The following is a 21,759-nucleotide window of genomic DNA, read 5'->3' on the forward strand; positions in this document are numbered from 1 at the left end:
CTAGAGCTGGTTCACCTTCTAAGGTCATGCCAGGTAACATTTTCCCTTGTGGTGTGTTGAACACATCCAACTTCTGTTGGCCTTATCTTTAGGATTAAAGCCAAATAATAATTTAGGACTAATAAAAACATTTTGTAAAAGTCTGGATTGAAATCCAGAGTTTGACTGACATGGAAATTCCTGTGACTTTTTCCTATCATAAATAAAGTACACTGTGTCATGACAAAAATGACCTGTCACTAATTCGGTGGCCTTACTGACGGAGTACATTTTTCTTTTCTTTGTGTGCTAAACTGTTCGCTTTTACATTCCTTTGTTAAATTTGAACAAGGCAAGGGTAAGAATTAATAAATTATAACATCAAGGTGGTATTAATAGGAGATCATGTTTCTCCTCATATTTCCTTTTTTTTTTGGTAAATTTATTTATTATTGGTGTTCAATTTGCCAACATATAGAATAACACCCAGTGCTCATCTCATCAAGTGCCCCCCTCAGTGCCCGTCACCCAGTCACCCCCACCCCCCATCCACCTCCCCTTCCCCCACCCCTAGTTCATTTCTATCCTCATATTTCAAGGATATTTTTATCTCTTAAATAACTTTTTAAAATCTTTGAAAGAGAATATATCAAAATATATAATTTAGTTCCTTAAAATGCATAAAGCTCTAAATCAAACATGACTGGCTATAAGTTTAGGAATTATGCCTACCTAGCTGTGGTTTCCTTACTGTATCTAATTGGAGACTCAATTGATTAATATTAATTATTAATGTGGTTTCTATATGGTTGAGTATATAAAATAATAACTATATTTTAGCTTTAGTATGATTGATAATTTACTGTGATTTACTTAAATACACTTACATCTATTCTAGCATGAATATTTTCAGACATTTTCATTTTTTAAAAAAGATTTTATTTATTTGAGACAGAGAGAGAGAGAGAGAGAGAGAGAGAAAGAGCACAGGCAGGGGGAAGGGGCAGAGGGAGAGGAAGAAACAGACTCCTCGCTGAGCAGAGAGCCAGACCTGGTCTGATCTGAGAACCCTGAGATGGTGACTTAACCCAAAGGCAGACATTTAACTGATTGAGCCATCCATGCGCCCCAGACATTTCCATTTTTTAACCAGATGGAAATGATTATCTGAGTAAGAATCCAAATTATTATAATATGGCATTATGGTGATTTTAAGAGTTAAAGAATGAAACAAAAGATATTTCAGAAATCCAATCCCAGTCTAACCATGAGAAAAATATCAGACAAAGCCCAACTGAGGGACATTCTACAAAATAGCCAATCAGTATTCTTCAAAACTATCAAAGTTATCAAAAGCAAAGTAAATCTGAGAAATTGTCATTATCAAGAAATGCTCAAGGACATATGACTACTAAGTGTAATATTTCTTGGTAGGATCCTGGAACAGAAAAAGACATTAGGTAAAAACAAAGGAAATCTTAGTAAAGGATGGACTTTGGTTAAGAGAACATTAATACTGGCTCACCAGTTGTGAAAAATATACCACACTAATGTAAAATATTAATAATAATAAGGCAAATAGAGTGTGGGATATATGAGAACTATTTGTGCTATCTTTGTAATAATTCTGTAAATCTAGAATTATTCTAAAATAAAAAGGTTATTAAGAAAACCCAAAACATCAGAGGGTTGAGATGATTATTCAGTTTTTTACCTCTTTTATATAAAGAGAGATGAACCTGTATACCACTTGTTTAAAAGTCACTTTCCAAAAGATAACTTCTAATCTAATTTTTGGCAGCTTTTTATTTTTGAAGTCCCTGGGGCACATTATTTTATTTTCTAATTCTACTGTACAATGTCACTAGCTATGAAGATTAAATTCTTTTTTCAGTAAGTTGGTGCCAATGTTTTTTCTAGGTTTTTCTGCTATTTCTTGCCAAGTCACTGTTTGACAGGAAGGACAAATCACGTGATTTTCATTTTCTTTTATTTGATTCAAGCTCATGTTTTTCTCCAGAGTCACTTACAGAAATGCTTAGTTTAACTGCCAGACCAGTAAACAGATATGCTGTTTTCAGATAGTTTTGATAACTGATGTGTCATTCTCTTTGGAAGGCTAACTTTTCTGCCAAGTTTCTTTGGGTTATCCTAAATTATCCAAATTGGCTTGCTCACCTGCTGAATTCAATGTGCAGAATCCTTGGTTTTAATTCTATGCTTTTTTTAAAAAAAATTCTCTTTGTCATTTGTTATGATATTTCCATACAATAAAATTCATGAGTTTTAGTGTGCAGTTGATGATTATTGCTATTGTATATTACTATGCAGCAATTACTAGATTGAGATATAAAACAGATCCCTAGGCCAAAAAATTTCCTTGTGTGTCTTTGCACTCCACCTCCTTCCTCACCCATGGCACAGGCCGTCACTGAGATGCTGTTACTGGGATTTTGCTTTTTCTAGATTTTTATTTATTTATTTTTATTTTATTTATTTTTTAAAAGAGATTTTATTTATTTATCCATGAAAGACACAGAGAGAGAGAGGCAGAGACACAGGCAGAGGGAGAAGCAGGCTCCATGCAGGGAGCCCGATGTGGGACTCGATCCCGGGACTCCAGGATCACGCCCTGGGCCCAAGGCAGATGCTCAACTGCTAAGCCACCGGGCTGCCCTAGATTTTTATTTAAATGGAATCATACAGTATGTAGATTTTCATGTTTAGTTTTTTTTTTTTTTTTTTTTACTTAGCATGATGTTTTTTAGATTCACTGTCAATTTTTTGTTACTGAGTAATATTCTATGATATGGATAAACCACCTTATTTTAAAGTCTCTTTACCACCTGATGGACATTTTGGTTGCTTCCTGTTCTGGGCTATTACAAATAATAGCTGTGCATACTTGGAAGTTAGAAATGATTGGCATATGCATTTTTGTGTGGACGCATATTTTCATGTTTTGTGGCAATACCCAGCTCTAGATTCACTAGGTCATGTGGTAACTTCAGGTTTAATTGTATAAAGTGCTACCGTATTGTTTTTTAATGTGGCTGTTCCACGCTCCATTCTCACAGGCAATATATGAGATTTCTAGTTCCTCCACATCCTTGTCAACACTTGGTGGTGTTAGTCCTTGGATCTTTAGCCGTTCTAGTGGGTATATGTGATTTTTAAAATTCGCATTTATCTGGTGATCAGTAATGTTGAACATTTTTTCATATACTTATTGGCTGTGCATATATCTTTTGTGAAATATCTGTTCAATTAATTTGCTCCTTTTAAAATTGGGTGTTTGTTTTTTCATTATTGAATTGCAAAGGTTCTTTTTTTTTATAAAGATTTTATTTATTTATTCATGAGAGACAGAGAGAGAGAGAGAGAGAGGCAGAGACACAGGCAGAGGGAGAAGCAGGCTCCATGCAGGGAGCCCGACGTGGGACTCGATCCCAGGTCTCCAGGATCATGCCCTGGGCTGAAGGCCAGCGCTAAACCGCTGAGGCACCTGGGCTGCCCCAAAGGTTCTTTATACAATCAGGATGAAGTCCTTTTTAAAATACATTTTTTAAAAGATTTTATTTATTCATTCATGAGAGAGAGAGGCAGAGACATAAGCAGAGGGGGAAGCAGGTTCCCTGCAGGAAGCCCAATCAATGTAACACTTGATCCCAGGACCCTGGGATCACGCCCTGAGCCAAGACAGCTCCTGAACCACTGAGCTACCCAGGCGTCCCTTAAAATACATATTTTGCAGAGGTTTTCTCTCAGTCTGTTGGTTGCCTTTTTAAAAACTATGTCTTTTGGAGAGTAAAAGCTCTTAACCTTGATATAGTCCATTTTAATCAGTTTATCCTTTATTAGTTTGTGCTTTTGGTATCCTGTGTAAGATATCTTTGCCTAACTATATGCCCCTAAATATTTTTTCATACTTTAAGTAATGTTTGTAGCTCTTACATTTAAGTTTTTGATGACTTATGAGTTAATTTTTATATATATACACTGTGCCCCATTTTCTCTTTCCTTTCCTTCTGATATTTCAATTACATATACATTTAACCTTTTAATAACATCTCACAGATCCGCAAGACTTTATTTTTTTAGATTTTTAAATTCAATTTAATTAACATATAGTGTATTACTAGTTTTGGAGGTAGAGTTTAGTGATTCAGCAGTTGCATATAACACCCAGTGCTCATTACATTAAGTGCCCTCCTTCATGCCCATCACCCACTTAGCCCATTCCCCCATCAGAGGGGAGATGCCCCTCCAGCAACCCTCAGTTTGTTTCCTATAGTTAAGAATCTCTTGTGGTTTCCCTCTCTCTGATTTCACCAAGACTCTTTTTTTTTTTAATTTATTTTTTATTGGTGTTCAATTTACTAACATACAGAATAACCCCCAGTGCCCGTCACCCATTCACTCCCACCCCCCGCCCTCCTCCCCTTCCACCACCCCTAGTTCGTTTCCCAGAGTTAGCAGTCTTTACGTTCTGTCTCCCTTTCTGATATTTCCCACACATTTCTTCTCCCTTCCCTTATATTCCCTTTCACTATTATTTATATTCCCCAAATGAATGAGAACATATAATGTTTGTCCTTCTCCGACTGACTTACTTCACTCAGCATAATACCCTCCAGTTCCATCCACGTTGAAGCAAATGGTGGGTATTTGTCATTTCTAATAGCTGAGTAATATTCCATTGTATACATAGACCACATCTTCTTTATCCATTCATCTTTGGATGGACACCGAGGCTCCTTCCACAGTTTGGCTATCGTGGCCATTGCTGCTATAAACATCGGGGTGCAGGTGTCCCGGTGTTTCATTGCATTTGTATCTTTGGGGTAAATCCCCAACAGTGCAATTGCTGGGTCGTAGGGCAGGTCTATTTTTAACTGTTTGAGGAACCTCCACACAGTTTTCCAGAGTGGCTGCACCAGTTCACATTCCCACCAACAGTGTATGAGGGTTCCCTTTTCTCCGCATCCTCTCCAACATTTGTTGTTTCCTGCCTTGTTAATTTTCCCCATTCTCACTGGTGTGAGGTGGTATCTCATTGTGGTTTTGATTTGTATTTCCCTGATGGCAAGTGATGCAGAGCATTTTCTCATGTGCGTGTTGGCCATGTCTATGTCTTCCTCTGTGAGATTCTGTTCATGTCTTTTGCCCATTTCATGATTGGATTGTTTGTTTCTTTGGTGTTGAGTTTGATAAGTTCTTTATAGATCTTGGAAACTAGCCCTTTATCTGATATGTCATTTGCAAATATCTTCTCCCATTTTTTAGGTTGTCTTTGAGTTTTGTTGACTGTATCCTTTGCTGTGCAAAAGCTTCTTATCTTGATGAAGTCCCAATAGTTCATTTTTGCTTTTGTTTCTTTTGCCTTCGTGGATGTATCTTGCAAGAAGTTACTATGGCCGAGTTCAAAAAGGGTGTTGCCTGTGTTCTCCTCTAGGATTTTGATGGAATCTTGTCTCACATTTAGATCTTTCATCCATTTTGAGTTTATCTTTGTGTATGGTGAAAGAGAGTGGTCTAGTTTCATTCTTCTGCATGTGGATGTCCAATTTTCCCAGCACCATTTATTGAAGAGACTGTCTTTCTTCCAATGGATAGTCTTTCCTCCTTTATCGAATATTAGTTGCCCATAAAGTTCAGGGTCCACTTCTGGATTCTCTATTCTGTTCCACTGATCTATATGTCTGTTTTTGTGCCAGTACCACACTGTCTTGATGACCACAGCTTTGTAGTACAACCTGAAATCTGGCATTGTGATGCCCCCAGATATGGTTTTCTTTTTTAAAATTCCCCTGGCTATTCGGGGTCTTTTCTGATTCCACACAAATCTTAAAATAATTTGTTCTAACTCTCTGAAGAAAGTCCATGGTATTTTGATAGGGATTGCATTAAACGTGTATATTGCCCTGGGTAACATTGACATTTTCACAATATTAATTCTGCCAATCCATGAGCATGGAATATTTTTCCATCTCTTTGTGTCTTCCTCAATTTCTTTCAGAAGTGTTCTATAGTTTTGAGGGTATAGATCCTTTACCTCTTTGGTTAGGTTTATTCCTAGGTATCTTATGCTTTTGGGTGCAATTGTAAATGGGATTGACTCCTTAATTTCTCTTTCTTCAGTCTCATTGTTAGTGTATAGAAATGCCACTGACTTCTGGGCATTGATTTTGTATCCTGCCACGCTACCGAATTGCTGTATGAGTTCTAGCAATCTTGGGGTGGAGACTTTTGGGTTTTCTATGTAGAGTATCATGTCATCGGCGAAGAGGGAGAGTTTGACTTCTTCTTTGCCAATTTGAATGCCTTTAATGTCTTTTTGTTGTCTGATTGCTGAGGCTAGGACTTCCAGTACTATGTTGAACAGCAGTGGTGAGAGTGGACATCCCTGTCTTGTTCCTGATCTTAGGGGAAAGGCTCCCAGTGCTTCCCCATTGAGAATGATATTTGCTGTGGGCTTTTCATAGATGGCTTTTAAGATGTCGAGGAATGTTCCCTCTATCCCTACACTCTGAAGAGTTTTGATCAGGAATGGATGCTGTATTTTGTCAAATGCTTTCTCTGCATCCAATGAGAGGAGCATATGGTTCTTGGTTTTTCTCTTGCTGATATGATGAATCACATTGATTGTTTTACGGGTGTTGAACCAGCCTTGTTTCCCAGGGATAAATCCTACTTGGTCATGGTGAATAATTTTCTTAATGTACTCTTGGATCCTATTGGCCAGTATCTTGTTGAGAATTTTTGCATCCATGTTCATCAGGGATATTGGTCTGTAATTCTCCTTTTTGGTGGGGTCTTTGTCTGGCTTTGGAATTAAGGTGATGCTGGCCTCATAGAACGAATTTGGAAGTACTCCATCTCTTTCTATCTTTCCAAACAGCTTTAGGAGAATAGGTATGATTTCTTCTTTAAACGTTTGTTAAAATTCCCCTGGGAAGCCATCTGGCCCTGGACTCTTGTGTCTTGGGAGGTTTTTGATGACTGCTTCAATTTCCTCCCTGGTTATTGGACTGTTCAGGTTTTCTATTTCTTCCTGTTCCAGTTTTGGTAGTTTGTGGCTTTCCAGGAATGTGTCCATTTCTTCTAGATTGCCTAATTTATTGGCGTATAGCTGTTCATAATATGTTTTTAAAATCGTGTGTATTTCCTTGGTGTTGGTAGTGATCTCTCCTTTCTCATTCATGATTTTATTAATTTGAGTCTTCTCTCTCTTCTTTTTAATAAGGCTGGCTAATGGTTTATCTATCTTATTAATTCTTTCAAAGAACCAACTCCTGGTTTTGTTGATCTGTTCCACAGTTCTTCTGGTCTCGATTTTGTTGAGTTCTGCTCGAATCTTTATTAACTCCCTTCTTCTCTTGGGTGTAGGATCTATTTGCTGTTTTTTCTCTAGCTCCTTTATGTGTAAGGTTAGCTTCTGTATTTGAGTCCAAGACTCTTTTTTAAAGATAATTTTTAATATTTCTGTTTTTCATCATGGATAATTTCTATTGATCAAGTTCATTCACTCTTTCCTCTGGAGTCAATTTGACTGTCAGGTCTATCCAGGTAATTTTTTGTTTTAGCAATTCTATATTTTAGTTCTAAATATTTGGTTTGGTTCTCTTTTCTTATATCTATTTTCCTGCTGAGACTTTCCACTACTCTGCATTAAAGATGCTTTGTTTAACATACAACCCTCAGGTAATTAAAGTAGCCATTTTAAAATCCTTGTGAAAAAATCCTTGTTAAGTTCCTACTTTGGTTCCTATTGGGTCTGACTCTGCTGATGTTTCCTTTTTTGAGAATGTGTTCCATTTTCTTGCCTCTTTGTATGTGAAGTATTTTTAATATTTATTTATTTATTTATTTATTTATTTATTTATTTATTTATTTATTATTGGAGTTCAATTTGCCAACATATAGCATAACACCCAGTGCTCATCCCATCAAGTGCCCCCCTCAGTGCCTGTCACCCAGTCATCCCCACTCCCCGCCCACCTCCCTTTCTACCACCCCTTGTTTGTTTCCCAGAGTTAGGAGTCTCTCATGTTCTGTCTCCCTTTCTGATATGTGAAGTATTTTTAAAATTATATTCTAGATGTTATGAACATTAAGTTATGGAGATTCTGGATTTGGTTATTTTTTTTCTGATGAATATTATTTCCTTTACTTTAATAGGTAATTTTTTTTTTTTTTTTTTTTGTGTGTGTGTGTGTGTGGTCAAGGCTTGAATTGCAAATTTTCTTTTTTGTGCAGCAGTTCTGGTCTCAGAACAGCCATGTGTGGTTCTTGGGTATAGAGTTTGAGGATCCTCTCTCTGATTCTTTTCCTTAAGACCAGTGTGCTCCATTGCAGATTCTACTCAGCTTCAAGTGAAACACTGGAGAGATAGGAACTCACTGTAGAGCTCCCATCTCTCCTTCAAGTGAGAATAAATTACCCACCTGAGTCCCTCTGCTTTTGCTCACTCTCCACTACCTGTGACTAGTTTTGTTTTTTTTTTAAGATTTTATTTATTTATTCATGAGAGACACAGAGAGAGAAAGAGAGAGAGAGAGAGAGAGAGAGAGAGAGGCAGAGGCAGGGACACAGGCAGAGGGAGAAGCAGGCTCCACGCAGGGAGCCCGATGTGGGACTCGATCCCGGGACTCCAGGACCACGCCCTGGGCCAAAGGCAGGGGCTAAACCGCTGAGCCACCCAGGGATCCCGTTTTTTTTTTTTTTTTTTTTTTTTTTTTTTTTTAATATTGTCTAGGTTTTAGAGTTATTTTCCACAGGGAGGTTGTCTGTAGGTTCTTAGACCAACATACCTGGAAGCAAAACCTAATGTCCCTTTTAAATAGTAAAATGCTATATTATGTAATTAATGATAATGATCTAGGATTACTCTTCTTCTGCATCTTTAGGCTAAATGTGAAATGAGGAAAGAATGCATTCACTTGAACATTAGCTTTGACTTATATAAGAAACTCCATGTAATTAGCTTTGTAATTAAAGTTCCAAATTATAGAAGACAGTACAAATCAATTCTAGAATTGTTTAATAATTGCTAATTCTTGCAAGGTATAATGCAAAGGAAGTGTTTAACAAAGAATTGTTAAAGGAGTGTTAAAAATGTTCCTAGTCTTCAAGTAGTTTATAATCTAATAGACAAGATAAAATAAATGCATAAAAAAATTATAACAGTGGCTGTGCTTGGTATATAAGAGAAATGAGGTGTAAAGGAGGTTAAAGGGGAGAGACTGGTTTATTGGAGAAATCAGGAAAAGACTTCATGAAAGAGCTGATATCTGGGCTAGGGAAAAAGCAGTGACTGGTAGTAAAAAAAAAGGGAGCAATTTCAAGAAAGAACACCATAAATAAAGGCAAGAAAAGGTGCAGAAAATATGTGGGCACCTTTATACTTAAGATTCTCAGACTTTAGTATATACAACAATCACCTGGAGGAGCTTATCAAAATGTGGATCTTATTAGAAATTCTCATTCAGAAGGTCTGGCTTAGGGTTCCATAATCTGAAATTTTAAGAATCATCCCAAAGTCTTTTCATTCAGATGCTCTGGGGCCGCCCTTCACTAAACTGGCTTTGGGTGGGACCTGTGTGTGGTCGTAATCAGAGACAATCTAGTTGGTTGGAACCCAGTGACTCAGAAACCAGGCTCACTAGTTTGTTTTGGGGGCCTTATTAGAGCTAGAAATGTTGCATGTTTTGGAGATAGATTTTGAAATGTTCACACCTGAAGCGATATGATATTCGGGAATTTGCTTCAAAATAATCCAGTTTGGGCAGGATCGGAGGTGGAAAGAGAGAATGAGTAGGAGTACGGATAAAATGAAATTGGCTGTGTGTTAATGATTGATGAAGCTGGGTACTGAGTTTGTGGTGGTTTATTCTGCTCTTTCTAGCTTTCTGGATGTTTGAAAATTTACGTAATAAAACACACGAAAAGAGATGAGGGGAAAATAGAAAAAAAGTTGCAATATTGTGCTGTGGTTAGTGCATGACCTATTTGCCAGATGGCTTATTTATTGAAACTTCCTAGCTCTCCATCAAGCTCCTATAAAATGAGGATAAGAGTGTATCATTGATTAAATGAGATAGGCATGTAAAGGACTTAGCACAATACCTGGCCCATCATGTTCTGTAAGAGAGATTTCACTTTTATTATTATCCAGCTTTGACAGGCAGTGGCTTGCTATTAGACATTTGAGCACTAGAGTGACATAAGCAAAGCTACTTACAAAACATTAGAAAAGAGTGTTTCTGCTTATTGCGGTTGCTATGTAAAGAAATTAAAATTTCAGTAGTAGAGCCAAGAAAAACAGCAAAACAGATCATACTCACGTCAGCCTTCAGGCTAATATGGGGCGATTCCTGCCAGGACTCGTGTAGATGGGATCAGCCTTCATGACAGAGCAGCCCATTTTCTGTCTGCAAGAAGCCCAGGAGCCCAGTGAGGAGACTGATAAGGGCCAGCCAGGGCTAAGCATTTTGAGGTTAGTGCAGTGGTGGAGGACACCAGGCCCAAGAGAAGCACATCTGAGCAGGGACGGACAGATGCAGGGTCTGCCTACCTGGGCTAAGCAATTGGGAGGGAGATCCAGAGCCAAAAAGGGAAGGGATTTGGTGAGACATCAGGACAGGTTCAGTGAGTCTGACCAAAATGTGCAGGCAGGTCATAGAACTAGAGTAAATTCCAATGGGGTTAACGTGTTACGGAAGTAGGGAACCATGATCAAACTTGCAGAGGAGTCAAAAGAAGGGTGGGAGGTGCACCTGGGTGGCTCAATCAGTTACGTGTATGCCTTTGGCTCAGGTCATGATCCTAGGGTCTTGGTGATGAGGAGTCCTGGGATCAAGCCCCACATCAGGCTTCCTGCTTGGTGGGGAGCCTGGTTCTCCCTCTCCTTTTGCCCCTTTCCATGCTCTTGCCCCCCCCCCCAAATAAATAAATACAATCTTTTTATAAAAAAGCCAAGGTCTTCAGAGTACTGGGCAGTTTCACTGGGAGGCAAGTTGTGTTTGCTGAGGCCAGCAAGTTGGTGCCCTGATTCAGGACTTGGGATCCTGCTGAGCCACCTGGAGAGGCCACAACATAGAGATTTGCTCCCCGTGATCTGTGGAAGGCTGAGTATTTTCCCTGTGGCTCCAGAGGTTAGATTTTATTTACCTCTGCTGCTTGACTTTACCAGAGAATTCTTCAAGTCTCCTCTGGCTTTAGCTATAATCTGGTCTAATGAAACACAAGTAATAGTAAGTTCTAAGTATTTGTCTTATCTTGCCCATATCTATACCCTTTTAAAAGATCTCTCAAAGTATCACTTGTGCAAAGACATGTCTGCCTGGGTATGATGCGAGAACTTCTCTCCGGGGAGTGTGGTTACAAACCGCTGTCTCTTATTATAGAGGAGCTCCATCGCCTCTGCCTCCCATCCTGGCTAGTGCTGAACAAGAAATATTTGGAGCTTCAGCTAAATGATGATGATGGAAACTTAATAGATGTATCCTAGTGTGAATTTTTTAAAAAAATATTTATTTATTTGAGAGAGAGAGAGAGAGAGAGCATGAGCAAGGGGAAGGCCAGAGGGAGAAGACAACCTGCTGAGCCAGGAGCCCAATGCAGGGCTCCATCCCAGAACCCTGAGATCATGACCTGAGCTGAAGGCAGACGCTTAACCAACCGAGCCACCCAGGCACCCCGACCCACATTCTAAATGTCATTTCCTCATATTATTTTGATCCTCAGATAAAGTGCTTATGTATTTAATTTTTTGAACCCACAGGTACTTGTGTCATGGTGAGAACTTAGCAGAAGTATTGTTTTATTACTTATATGACTCATAATTTAGAACACTTTTACTGTAACATATTAGTTCCTGGTAGAGGAAAGGTTATATGTTTCGTAACTTTCTATGGAGGGCAGTTCACCAACATTGGTGTGACTTTCTCTGCTGAAGCCAACTCTTCTCTCTTCTTCAACAGCTGGCCACATTCCGCACTCTCCTCTGCACAGCGGAGGGCGAAGCAGCGGCCTTTTTGTTGAGCAACCACCGCCCACCACAGCCTCTGAAGGGCCGAAAAGTGAGAGCTTCTTTCCATTAAAAGTCACCAGCTGACCACTGCAAACATGTCTGTGGAGAAAAAAACAAAACGCAAAAATCCCTGCTAACAGCTCTTTCTTAGAATTCTGGCTTATGGGTACCATATTGCTTTCAGCTTCAGCACCCGAAAGAAGCTCAGATCTCTGCAATCAAACTAACTTAACTCATCCATCTCAGATTTCCACTCATCAGGACTCAAACGGTAAACATTGTTTGATGTGTGTTAAAACCTACAAAATACAATCTTTTACTACCTGTGTGGGAACATGGCAGGCATTGCACAACTTCCTAAAACATTAAAAAATTTTCCCTTGCCCTAGAGATTGAATCAGTCATATCTCTCAGCAATGTTTGGTGAAAAAAATTAAAATCTTTTCCAGAATGATAAGATCATGATATCTTTTTCCACACAAAGGAGTCTTAATGTCTCGATATCATTCCAATTCATAAAACGTTGATAATATTTCCTTTTAAAGGGAGTTTTTGTTTTGATTATGTTGTTGATTCTCATTGCATGGTACCTTTAATAGAATGAACAATCTGAGCATTCTGGGGGGTGGGATATAACTACTCACTGTGTCTGTTCCACAACTCAAAATTAACCTATCCAATTTTGGTGGGCAATTCCTCAGGATATGAATGACTGCTTAAACCTTAATGAGTTATGCCCTATATCACATTCGTGCAGTAATGTTAGTGATAACCAGGTTGATAATTGACCAGATGCAGTGCTTGCCAGTTTATTGACATAGTTTGAAACTAACAGATTGCAAGGTACCAGGCTGGTGGTGCAGCCCAAGGGCATGATGATGAATGGGTTGCTTACTTTTCCCCTTGTTTTGGCACAGAGCAGGGAGCAATCCTGTATAGGTTACTGTTCTGTCAAGTGGTGGAAAATATTTACTTGAGTCTCATATAAGTATACAGTCAGCTCACAAACCCTTCAACCCATTTCCATGGCAAAGTTCATCTCCCTTTTTATCCATGTCCCTCAATCTCACAAGTAATTTTATAAGTTGGCTGTTGATATTCACTTTAACCTGTTGCCTCTTATGTATTTTTCTTTGTTTTTGGTGAAGGAGGATGGTGAGGGTCCTTTCACTCTCTCTGGTGCAAGTGGAGTGACACCATTAATTTAACCACGTTTAAGGCTTGGACACAGAGTACACTTCTGTCTTCTGAGAGAAGTTTAGCTGAGTTTCCTTGATTTTGTTAATTTGTTTCAAACACCATTCCTCCTCTGAATGTAGATTTTGATATCTTAAATTATTGTAATAGTTTTCTTGATAGGATAACTGAGTGTCAGTAAATTATATGATAATGCTGTACTCAGTTGCAGAAGATAAGCTCCTGAAGTCTAACTGGTCATTTCTGTTTTCCCTCATGTAGCTTAAGCCTTGCAGGAGATTGCCATCTCATAAATCTTTAATGAACTGAATCTTTTAAACTATTTTATTTGATGTCTTCGGTAATTATCTCGCAGCTTGTGATTAAATGCACCATCAGTTAATGTAACAAGTAAAATATAAGTTATCTCTTAAAGGTGGTTTCTTCTGAAAGGAATAATTTATTAAATCTACTTGTGTAACCAGATGTTTTAAAAATACCAATGTTGAATGGGAAGGTGTTTCTTTAGTTTGGAAAGACATGTTGTGAGGTATCCTAGTCACAGAAAGAAGTCTGTTTCCTCAGAGAAGGTAGTTGTTCTGTTTGAAGGGGTGTGTAACGAGGATTCTAGTTACTTTGCATGAGAGTTTTTACGTTGTAATTTAGGGTTTCTGCTACAATATTGCCTCAGTTCCATGCTACAAATTGGACTTTTGTAGACTAAAAGTCAACATATCACTCATTATCTTGAAGACTGTCTGCTAATTTATTTATCTCTTAGGGGCAAAAGATCTAAGTGTATGTTGAAGTTGTTATCTCTTAAAAAGATTAAAGAGTATAAATACTAATATGGATCTCTTTTGTTTCCTACACATGTTGGATTTATGTTCATTAAACATTTTGTGTTTTATTTAAGTTGAATTCAACCGTAATGAAGAAAATGAGATAAACTTTGAACTGTATCAGGGACTCGCATATGCAAGACATAAAACAAGATTATCGTTTTATACTTTCTATTTAGAAAATAATCTTAAACTCACAAAAAAATGCAAACAGTACATTTTTTCTGAATTATTTGAGAGTAAGTTGCAAACCTACTGCTCCACCATCCCACAAGCTTTAGTATATATTTCCTGTAAGTGAGGACATTATCCTACAAAGCTACAATATAGCTAAAATAACCATAAGGAATAAAAGGCATCCAAATTGGCAAGGAAGATGTCAGATTTTCACTATTTACATATGACATGATACTCCATATTAAAAAAAACTCAAAAAAACTCCACCCCAAAATTCCTAGAGCTGATACATGAATTCAGTAAAGTTGCTGTATACAAAATCAATGTATAGAAACCTGTTGCATTTCTTTATACCAACCATGAAACAGCAGAAAGAGAAATCAAGGAATTGGTCCCATTTACAGTTGCACCAAAAACTATAAGATATCCAGAAATAAACCCCAAGTAAAGAGGTAAAAGATCTGTATTCTGAAAACTGTAAAACAATGACAAAAGAAATTGAAAAAGACACAAAGAAATGGAAAAATATTCATGCTCATGTATTGGAAGAACAAATATTGTTCTATATTACCCAAAGCAATCTACATATTCGATGCTTTTCCTAACAAAATACCACCAGCATTTTTCACAGACCTAGAGCAAATAACCCCAAAATTTGTATGGAACCACAAAAGACCCTGAATAGCCAAGCCGTCTTGAAAAAGAAGAGCAAAGCTGGAGGCCTTACAATTCCAGACTTCTAATTATATCACAAAACTGTAGGGATCAGGACAGTATGGTATGTGCACAAAATACAGACACACAGATCAATGGAACAGTATAGAAAGTCCAGAAATGGACTCACAACCCTATTGGTCAACTAGTCTTTGATAAAGCAGGAAAAATATCCAATGGGAAAAAGACAGTCTCTTCAGTAAATGGTGTTGGGAAAAGTGGACAGCATCATGCAGAAGAATGAAACTGGGCCACGTTCTTACACCATACACAAAAAGTGAATTCCGAATGGATGGAAGACATAAATGTAAGACAGGAAACCATCAAAATCCTAGAGGAGAACACAGGTGATAACCTCTTTGATATAGGCCATAGCAACTTCTTCCTAGATATGTCTCTTGAGACTAGGGAAACAAAAGTAAAAATGAATTATTGGAACTTCACCAAGATAAAAAGCTTCTGCATAGCAAAGGAAATAATCAACAAAACTAAAAGGCAACAGAATGGGAGAGGATATTTGCAAATGACGCATCCGATAAAGAGTTAGTATCCAGATTTTAATACCCATTGAAGTGCTTACTCCTCTGAGAGAATAATTGTTTAAGTTGCCACCAGTCCTTTACACTTGAAGGTAACTGATCTTTTTTTTTTTTTTTTTTTTTTTAACGTTAAGTATTTTAATTTCGGCTATCTGTAGAGCACCAAGGAAATGTGGAAAAGATAGAAAAATTAATTCTGGATAAATTAGCAAAGGCATGAAAATTTGCAAATGTGATGTTTTGAACACTGGATTCACTGGTTCTCTGTGTAGATTTGTATCCTGTATGGAGGGTGGGGAGATGTATCAGTGAGGACTCTTTGGCCGGAGAACAATAGGAACCCCAACACCACAGGGCTAGAGCAATAGTGTGAAGCTAGGGGCTAAGATCCGGCCTCAGTATCCCTCCTTCTTGGTGGTCTCCACTTCTGTGGGCTCCATCAGCAGTTAGATTCTCCCTTCATAAAGGAGGGTTGGCAGACTGCACCTCTAGCCCTAAACCATCCCCTGTAAGCCACACCAACAGTAAAGGAGAGCTTCTTTCTTCAAAAACTTTGAAAAATTTTCTTTTTCACTCCCGTTTGCCTAGAATGAGCCACACGCCCTTCAACAAGTCATCAAGGTCAGCAGATACAAGACTTGGGGAAGCAGGTGACATTGGCCCCTTCCCAAGCTACACAGATTAAGAACAGAGGAGAGCTGACTCCAGCAAAAGGAGACTGGGAACCAGTACCTGAGGAAGGGAGAAAAGATTCTGGGCGGCAAAAACAATAATATCTACTCTATACCAAAGAGTGGCTGAAGAGAGGTCTGAAAAGAATAAAACTCACGAGCTAATTCAGACCTTTCAGGAAATAATCATCATCCACCTAAAAGAGAATGAAGTTTCTCAAGCCAAATACAAGGTCAGCATTTCATAAGGGCATAAGATTTTTTTTTAAAGATTTTATTTATTTATTGATGAGAGACACACAGAGAAGGAGGCAGAGACATAGGCAGAGGGAGAAGCAGGCTCCCTGTGGGGAGCCTGATTCAGGACTCAATCCCAGGTCCCTGGGATCATGCCCTGAGCCAAAGATAGATGCTCAACCACTAAGCCACCCAGGTGCCCCAGGGCGTAAGATTTTAAAAAGTTCTTTTCTGCTAGTGCTTTGATGCAGTGATAAATTGATACTTTTCCACAGGAATGAGGAAGGATGGGGATTGTCAGGGCTAGGTACCCAACCTAAAATTAGCCAAACCTGGGAACTTCAGCAGGGAAGAGCTACTTGTTGACCCAGCTACTTGTTCCCCGTAAGGCTTACATGTTGACACTGGATTCTGATCATGGACAGTCTGTTGGTGGCTTCTTTCCAGTTCCAAGGAGGCAGAGATGTTCCTTTTAGATTTGCTCCTCATTTCTCTGAGCCTTCTTTGTCTAGCAACCAATGTGGATCGTTCATGCTTATGATTCACAATGCCTTTGTCTTTATTGGTGGCTCAAGAAGTATTTGTTAAAAGCATTAATGAATGAACACATGAGGGGTGCCTGGATGGCTCATTCGGTTCAGCAGCCAACTCTTGGTTGGGCTCAGGTCATGATCTCAGGGTCGTAAGACTGGGCCCCGAGTAGAGCTCAGTGCTCAGGGAGGAGTCTGCTTGAGGTTCTCTCTCCCTCTCCCCCTGCCGCTCCCTGCTGTCTAAAATAAATAAACTAATCTTTAAAAATAAATAAATAAATAAATAAATAAATAAATAAAGACATAAATAAATAAAGACATACATAAATAAATGAGTAATAAGTGCTCTGATTATATGTAAAATTAGCACATCTTGAAATCTTGAAATCATTGTTCTTTAGTGAAATAACAGGTGCCCACAGATTCCTAAAAACACAAGCAATTTGTTTCCTAATGAAATGTTAATTTATCAATTATGAAATTAATCCAAGACCATTGGGGGTGGAGGTGTACGTTGTGGTTGTTGCATTGTTATTACATGGGTACACTTTGCCCAGCGTGATCTCCAAACACATCGTGTCCTTCCTTATGAGGGCCAAGGTCCTTCTATTTTTCCTCTGACTAAAATTTTCTACTGCCATCATCTGGACAACCAGATAATTTTCTTCTACAACCTGTGCTTTGGACCTGCAGCGCTGGAAGTGGCTTGCAGACCTCCAGGGCCCCTGAGACACTTCCAGGGGGTCAGTGAAGTCAAAATTAATTTATAATAATACCAAGATACAATGGTGCAACTGGGTGGCTCAGTTAGGATCTCAGGGTTGTGGGGACTGAGCCCTGTGTGGGGCTCTTCAATGGGAGTGGAGCCTGCTTGGGATCCTCTCTCTCCCTCTGCGTCCCACTCACCCCTGCTTGTGTGCTCTCTCTCTCTATAAAAAGAAAAGAAAAGAGCAAGAAAAAGATATTATTTGCCTTTTTCACTGCTTTGACATTTGCGCTGATGGAAAAAAATGGCTAATTTCTTGGCATAAATCAAAGCTGTGGCAGTAAATGGTGATACTAGTCATTTTTTCCTTACCACCATGCATAGTTTTAAAATGTTTTTCTTAAGAATGTCCTTTTTGTTAAGTAAAAATTATTAACTGTGCTTGTATTATTGAAAATTAGGCTGAGATTAACTATTAATCTTTATTCCTGAGTTCACATTCTTTTAATATTTGGTATAACATAATGGAAAATTTGCAAGAGCTTCTGCTGCAGTTTTCTTTCAGGAAAGCACTTATGTAATGGTTTGAGTTGCAAACTGAATTAGACACTTTTTTTATTTTTTTAAAGTTAGCTACACCCCATGTGGGGCTTGAACTCATGACCATGAGATCAAGAGTCACATGGTCTATTGACTGAACCAGGCAGTTGCCTCGACACTTTTTTCATTGAGCACCATTTTGACTTAAAAGAGCAACTGACAAATTGGATATTCAGACTTGGATAACTAGCAAATATTTTCTTGGAAATGAGCAAAGTGAGCTTCTCATTTCAAGAAAAACAACTAAAAGGATTTGTTGGCAATGATAAAATGAGAACTTTAAAGAGAAAATTTGGATTTTGGAAAACATATCTGCCTCTGTGAGCATGCCAGCTTCTCAGTGCTTAAAGATGTTTTTGATGAGACCAGTGGTAATTTTTTTAAATGTGATTTTTTTGATATTGTATAATGAATTGTGCCAACATTTTGAAGATATGCATCACTCGGTGAACCAGTATTTTCTAAACAAACAGTGCATGATGTTACAAATTCATGGACAGATAAAATATCTATTCACAATGCAAAATAGACCAATACATTTTAATGGAACAAAGTATGAAAGGTTTATTCATAGAGTTTCTTTATACATAACTTTTAAGAAAATATTTTAAGAAACTATTGTTAAATTTTAGTGTTTTATTAAAGAAGAATATCCATAATTATCTCAAAAGGTTATTAATACATTCCTCCATTTTACAGCTACTTATATGTGGGAATCTGGATTTTCTTCATGTAGTTAAAACAAAACAGCGTATCATGAGAGATTAAATGTAGAAACAGATATAACAATCCAGCTATCTTCTATTTAGCCAGATATTAAGGAGATTTACAAAAACTGTAATTGCCACTTATTACATTTTTTTGTTTTATAACATATTTTCATTAAATCTGTTATGTTCATTTATTATTTATTATATGAATCCATTATCTTTAAGTGGATTAATAAATACTTAATAATTTCTCAGTCTTAACTTCTAATATAGTGACCATCAATAGATATTACCCACGTTAACAAAAGTTGTTTGGGGTCTTCAGTAACTTTCAAGAGCAAAGGGTCCTGAGACCAAAAGGATTAAGAGCCACTCCTGTGGATCATGTCATGATTCAGTGTCCCATCCTTCATTCTTCTCAGCACATTTCTGCTCTAAAAGAGTTGAGATAAAAAATAAATAACTAGATAATAAATAAATAAATAAATAAATAAATAAATAAATAAATAAATAAAATTTTTTTAAAAAGTGAGTTCTGACCAGGTCTAGTGAACAGTAACTAAGTTCTATTAATGCTGCAATAAGACCAGATATAGATATGCATACATATTACTGAGATGTAAAAAGGTAAATTCTGGTCATACAGTCTCACATTATTTGACATAGGATTCATCACACTACCTCAGGCACTTCTAGATGTACTCTTTACTTCCCAACATCAAATCCAAGGGTAAGCAATTTACACTAATTTCTGTTTAGGTGTTGGAGGAACAATATAATTTCCTCTAAGTTTGAATTAACAGCTGAATTCCAGTCTAAACGACTCACTGTAGTCACTTGAAGTCCCGGCCTTGTAGTTCCCTGGGTTCTGCAAACAGAAATGTCCCACATACTCTTGCTCTTAGCAAGCTGTTACTCCTTTAGCTCTAGGCACTCAATTTTGAAAAATTTCTTCTCAGCCCTTTGTCTTTTTCTTATCGTGTATTATGGAATGGTTTTGACCATGAACTTCAGTATTCTTTATCCTTTTCCAATCTCATTTTTTACATTGATTGGCCTTCCCCTTCCCCTCATCCTTCCTCTTCTACCCTTACAGAGTTACCTCCCCAAGATACTGCCTTCTAGCTCTTGCTTCTTCTCCTGGAAAAGAGCAATAATCTATCTTGGCAGATTAGTTACAGTTCAGCTTTCTTGTTAGGTCGTAGCCATGCAGAAGGGCAAATGTGTTCACGTGTAGGCCACATGGCTGCTTTCTAAGGAGTCTCCTAAGTTGATATACCTTAATACAGTTCTAGAGCCAAGCCCTCAAAGCTGCAAGGTTAGAAGCCTACTTTGTCACTACAGTGAATTTCTTTTTCAGGTGCAGACTCACAATCAGTGAGGTCACAAGTTTGATATATAAAGCAAAAAAAAAAAAAAAAAAAAAAAGTCAAGTTATTAATTTATAAAGAGCAGTATGCACCTGATTTTAGTTGGAATACTCAGATCACTATGACTACTTTCAAAAAGTATCTATCAAATCCCACTAGGAAGGTCACCATACATAGGAAACCAAATCAGAAGTTTGCTTGGTGAGTATGGAATTTAGGACAAAGAAGATAAATGGAAGAAGTAAATGTCTTATATCAGTAGACATGGAATAGTTTTTTTTTTTTTTTTTTGGACGATTTTGTTTATTCATGTGAGACACACAGAGAGAAGCAGAGACACAGGCAGGGGAGAAGCAGGCTCCATGCAGGGGGCTCAATATGGTACTTGATCCCGGGACTCCAGGATCATGCCCTGAGCCAAAGGCAGATGCTTAACCACTGAGCCACCCAGGTGTCCCACCTGGAAAAGTTTAAAACATCCAACTCACTAAAAAGGGTGATTTTCAAAGTGAGACCATCATAATAGAATTTTGTTGGTTGTAGCTCCCAGCCCTTATCTCCAAAATACGGATAATTTTGCCAAGAGAACTAAAATACTTGATCTTTTGGCTAATGTTTTCTCAACATTGGATCATTTTTGGATAAACTATTAGTATATACCTCTGTAGTTTTCATTCTTTATTCTTTTTTTAAAAAAAGTTTTTATTTATTTATTCATGAGAGAATCAGACATAGGCAGAGGGAGAAGCAGGCTCCCTGGACCTTGACCTGAGCTAAAGGCAGACGCTCAACCACTGAGCCACCCAGGGGCCCCTCATTTTCTATTCTTTTGTGACAAATCAACCTTTTCCCCAGTTGGTCATCCTTTCTTTTAACATGTCAACATTCACTGAGTGAGAGTTTCAGATCTGAGGGCTGTTCTTCCCTGTAAGGAAAGTCTTTAAATGTCTCTTCTTAACCATAATGTACAGATTTCAAAGCCCAACTCTTAGGGCCCTTTAGCGGATATATAGAATTTTAAACTTACCTTCCTTGTTCTCAAGTTTTTATTGGGAAAGTCCCAATAAAAGCTCCCCAAGGACTGAAAATGGTATTGTTTAAATCCACTCATTGTATGGATACAAAAGAATACAAAGAAAATGAGACAGCACACCTAGAAGAATTCAAGATAGCCTGTTTCTTTGTTTCATCCTGTTTGTTTTCATGGGGGTTTTCTTGTAGGGAAATGTAGCTTTTGATATAGGTAGATGCAGCCTTTTCTCAGCAGGTTGGGGTGAGAAGTAAAAGAATCAAATCAAGGACCCAGAGGGCAGACATTGTGATAAATAGGAGTCAGACTAATCACAAATCGATGACTAAGTAGAGGTTTTGCAGGTAATCTAAACTTTTGAAGACAAGTTTCAGGGTGGTTACATAATGAAAATCTTTGGGATCCTCTGAAACTCCTGGAGCCCTGATCCCAAGGGGTCTCCCG

At 38.0% G+C, this 21,759-nt stretch overlaps 1 protein-coding gene across 4 annotated transcripts in view; it reads left to right on the plus strand.

Moving 5' to 3' along the window:
- Nucleotides 1-21,759, plus strand: part of CA13 (carbonic anhydrase 13) — a 48,887-nt gene that overhangs the window by 22,798 nt on the left and 4,330 nt on the right. Inside the window, exons 7-9 of one of the 4 annotated variants that reach the window (XR_007407058.1) lie at nt 11,964-12,284; nt 14,106-15,553; nt 16,050-16,365. Coding sequence is in view for 1 of the 4 variants with exons in the window: in XM_025433616.3 (XP_025289401.1) it covers nt 11,964-12,083 (120 nt within the window). In the remaining 3 variants the exon portion in view is untranslated. Of the gene's footprint in view, nt 1-11,963; nt 14,038-14,105; nt 15,554-16,049; nt 16,366-21,759 lie in introns of those variants that run through there. The other 3 variants (XR_003130421.3, XR_003130423.3, XM_025433616.3) reach the window with 3 other exon arrangements.

Source organism: Canis lupus, chromosome 29, assembly GCF_003254725.2.
Source record: "Canis lupus dingo isolate Sandy chromosome 29, ASM325472v2, whole genome shotgun sequence".
In the NCBI taxonomy this organism is placed as follows: Eukaryota; Metazoa; Chordata; class Mammalia; order Carnivora; family Canidae; genus Canis; species Canis lupus.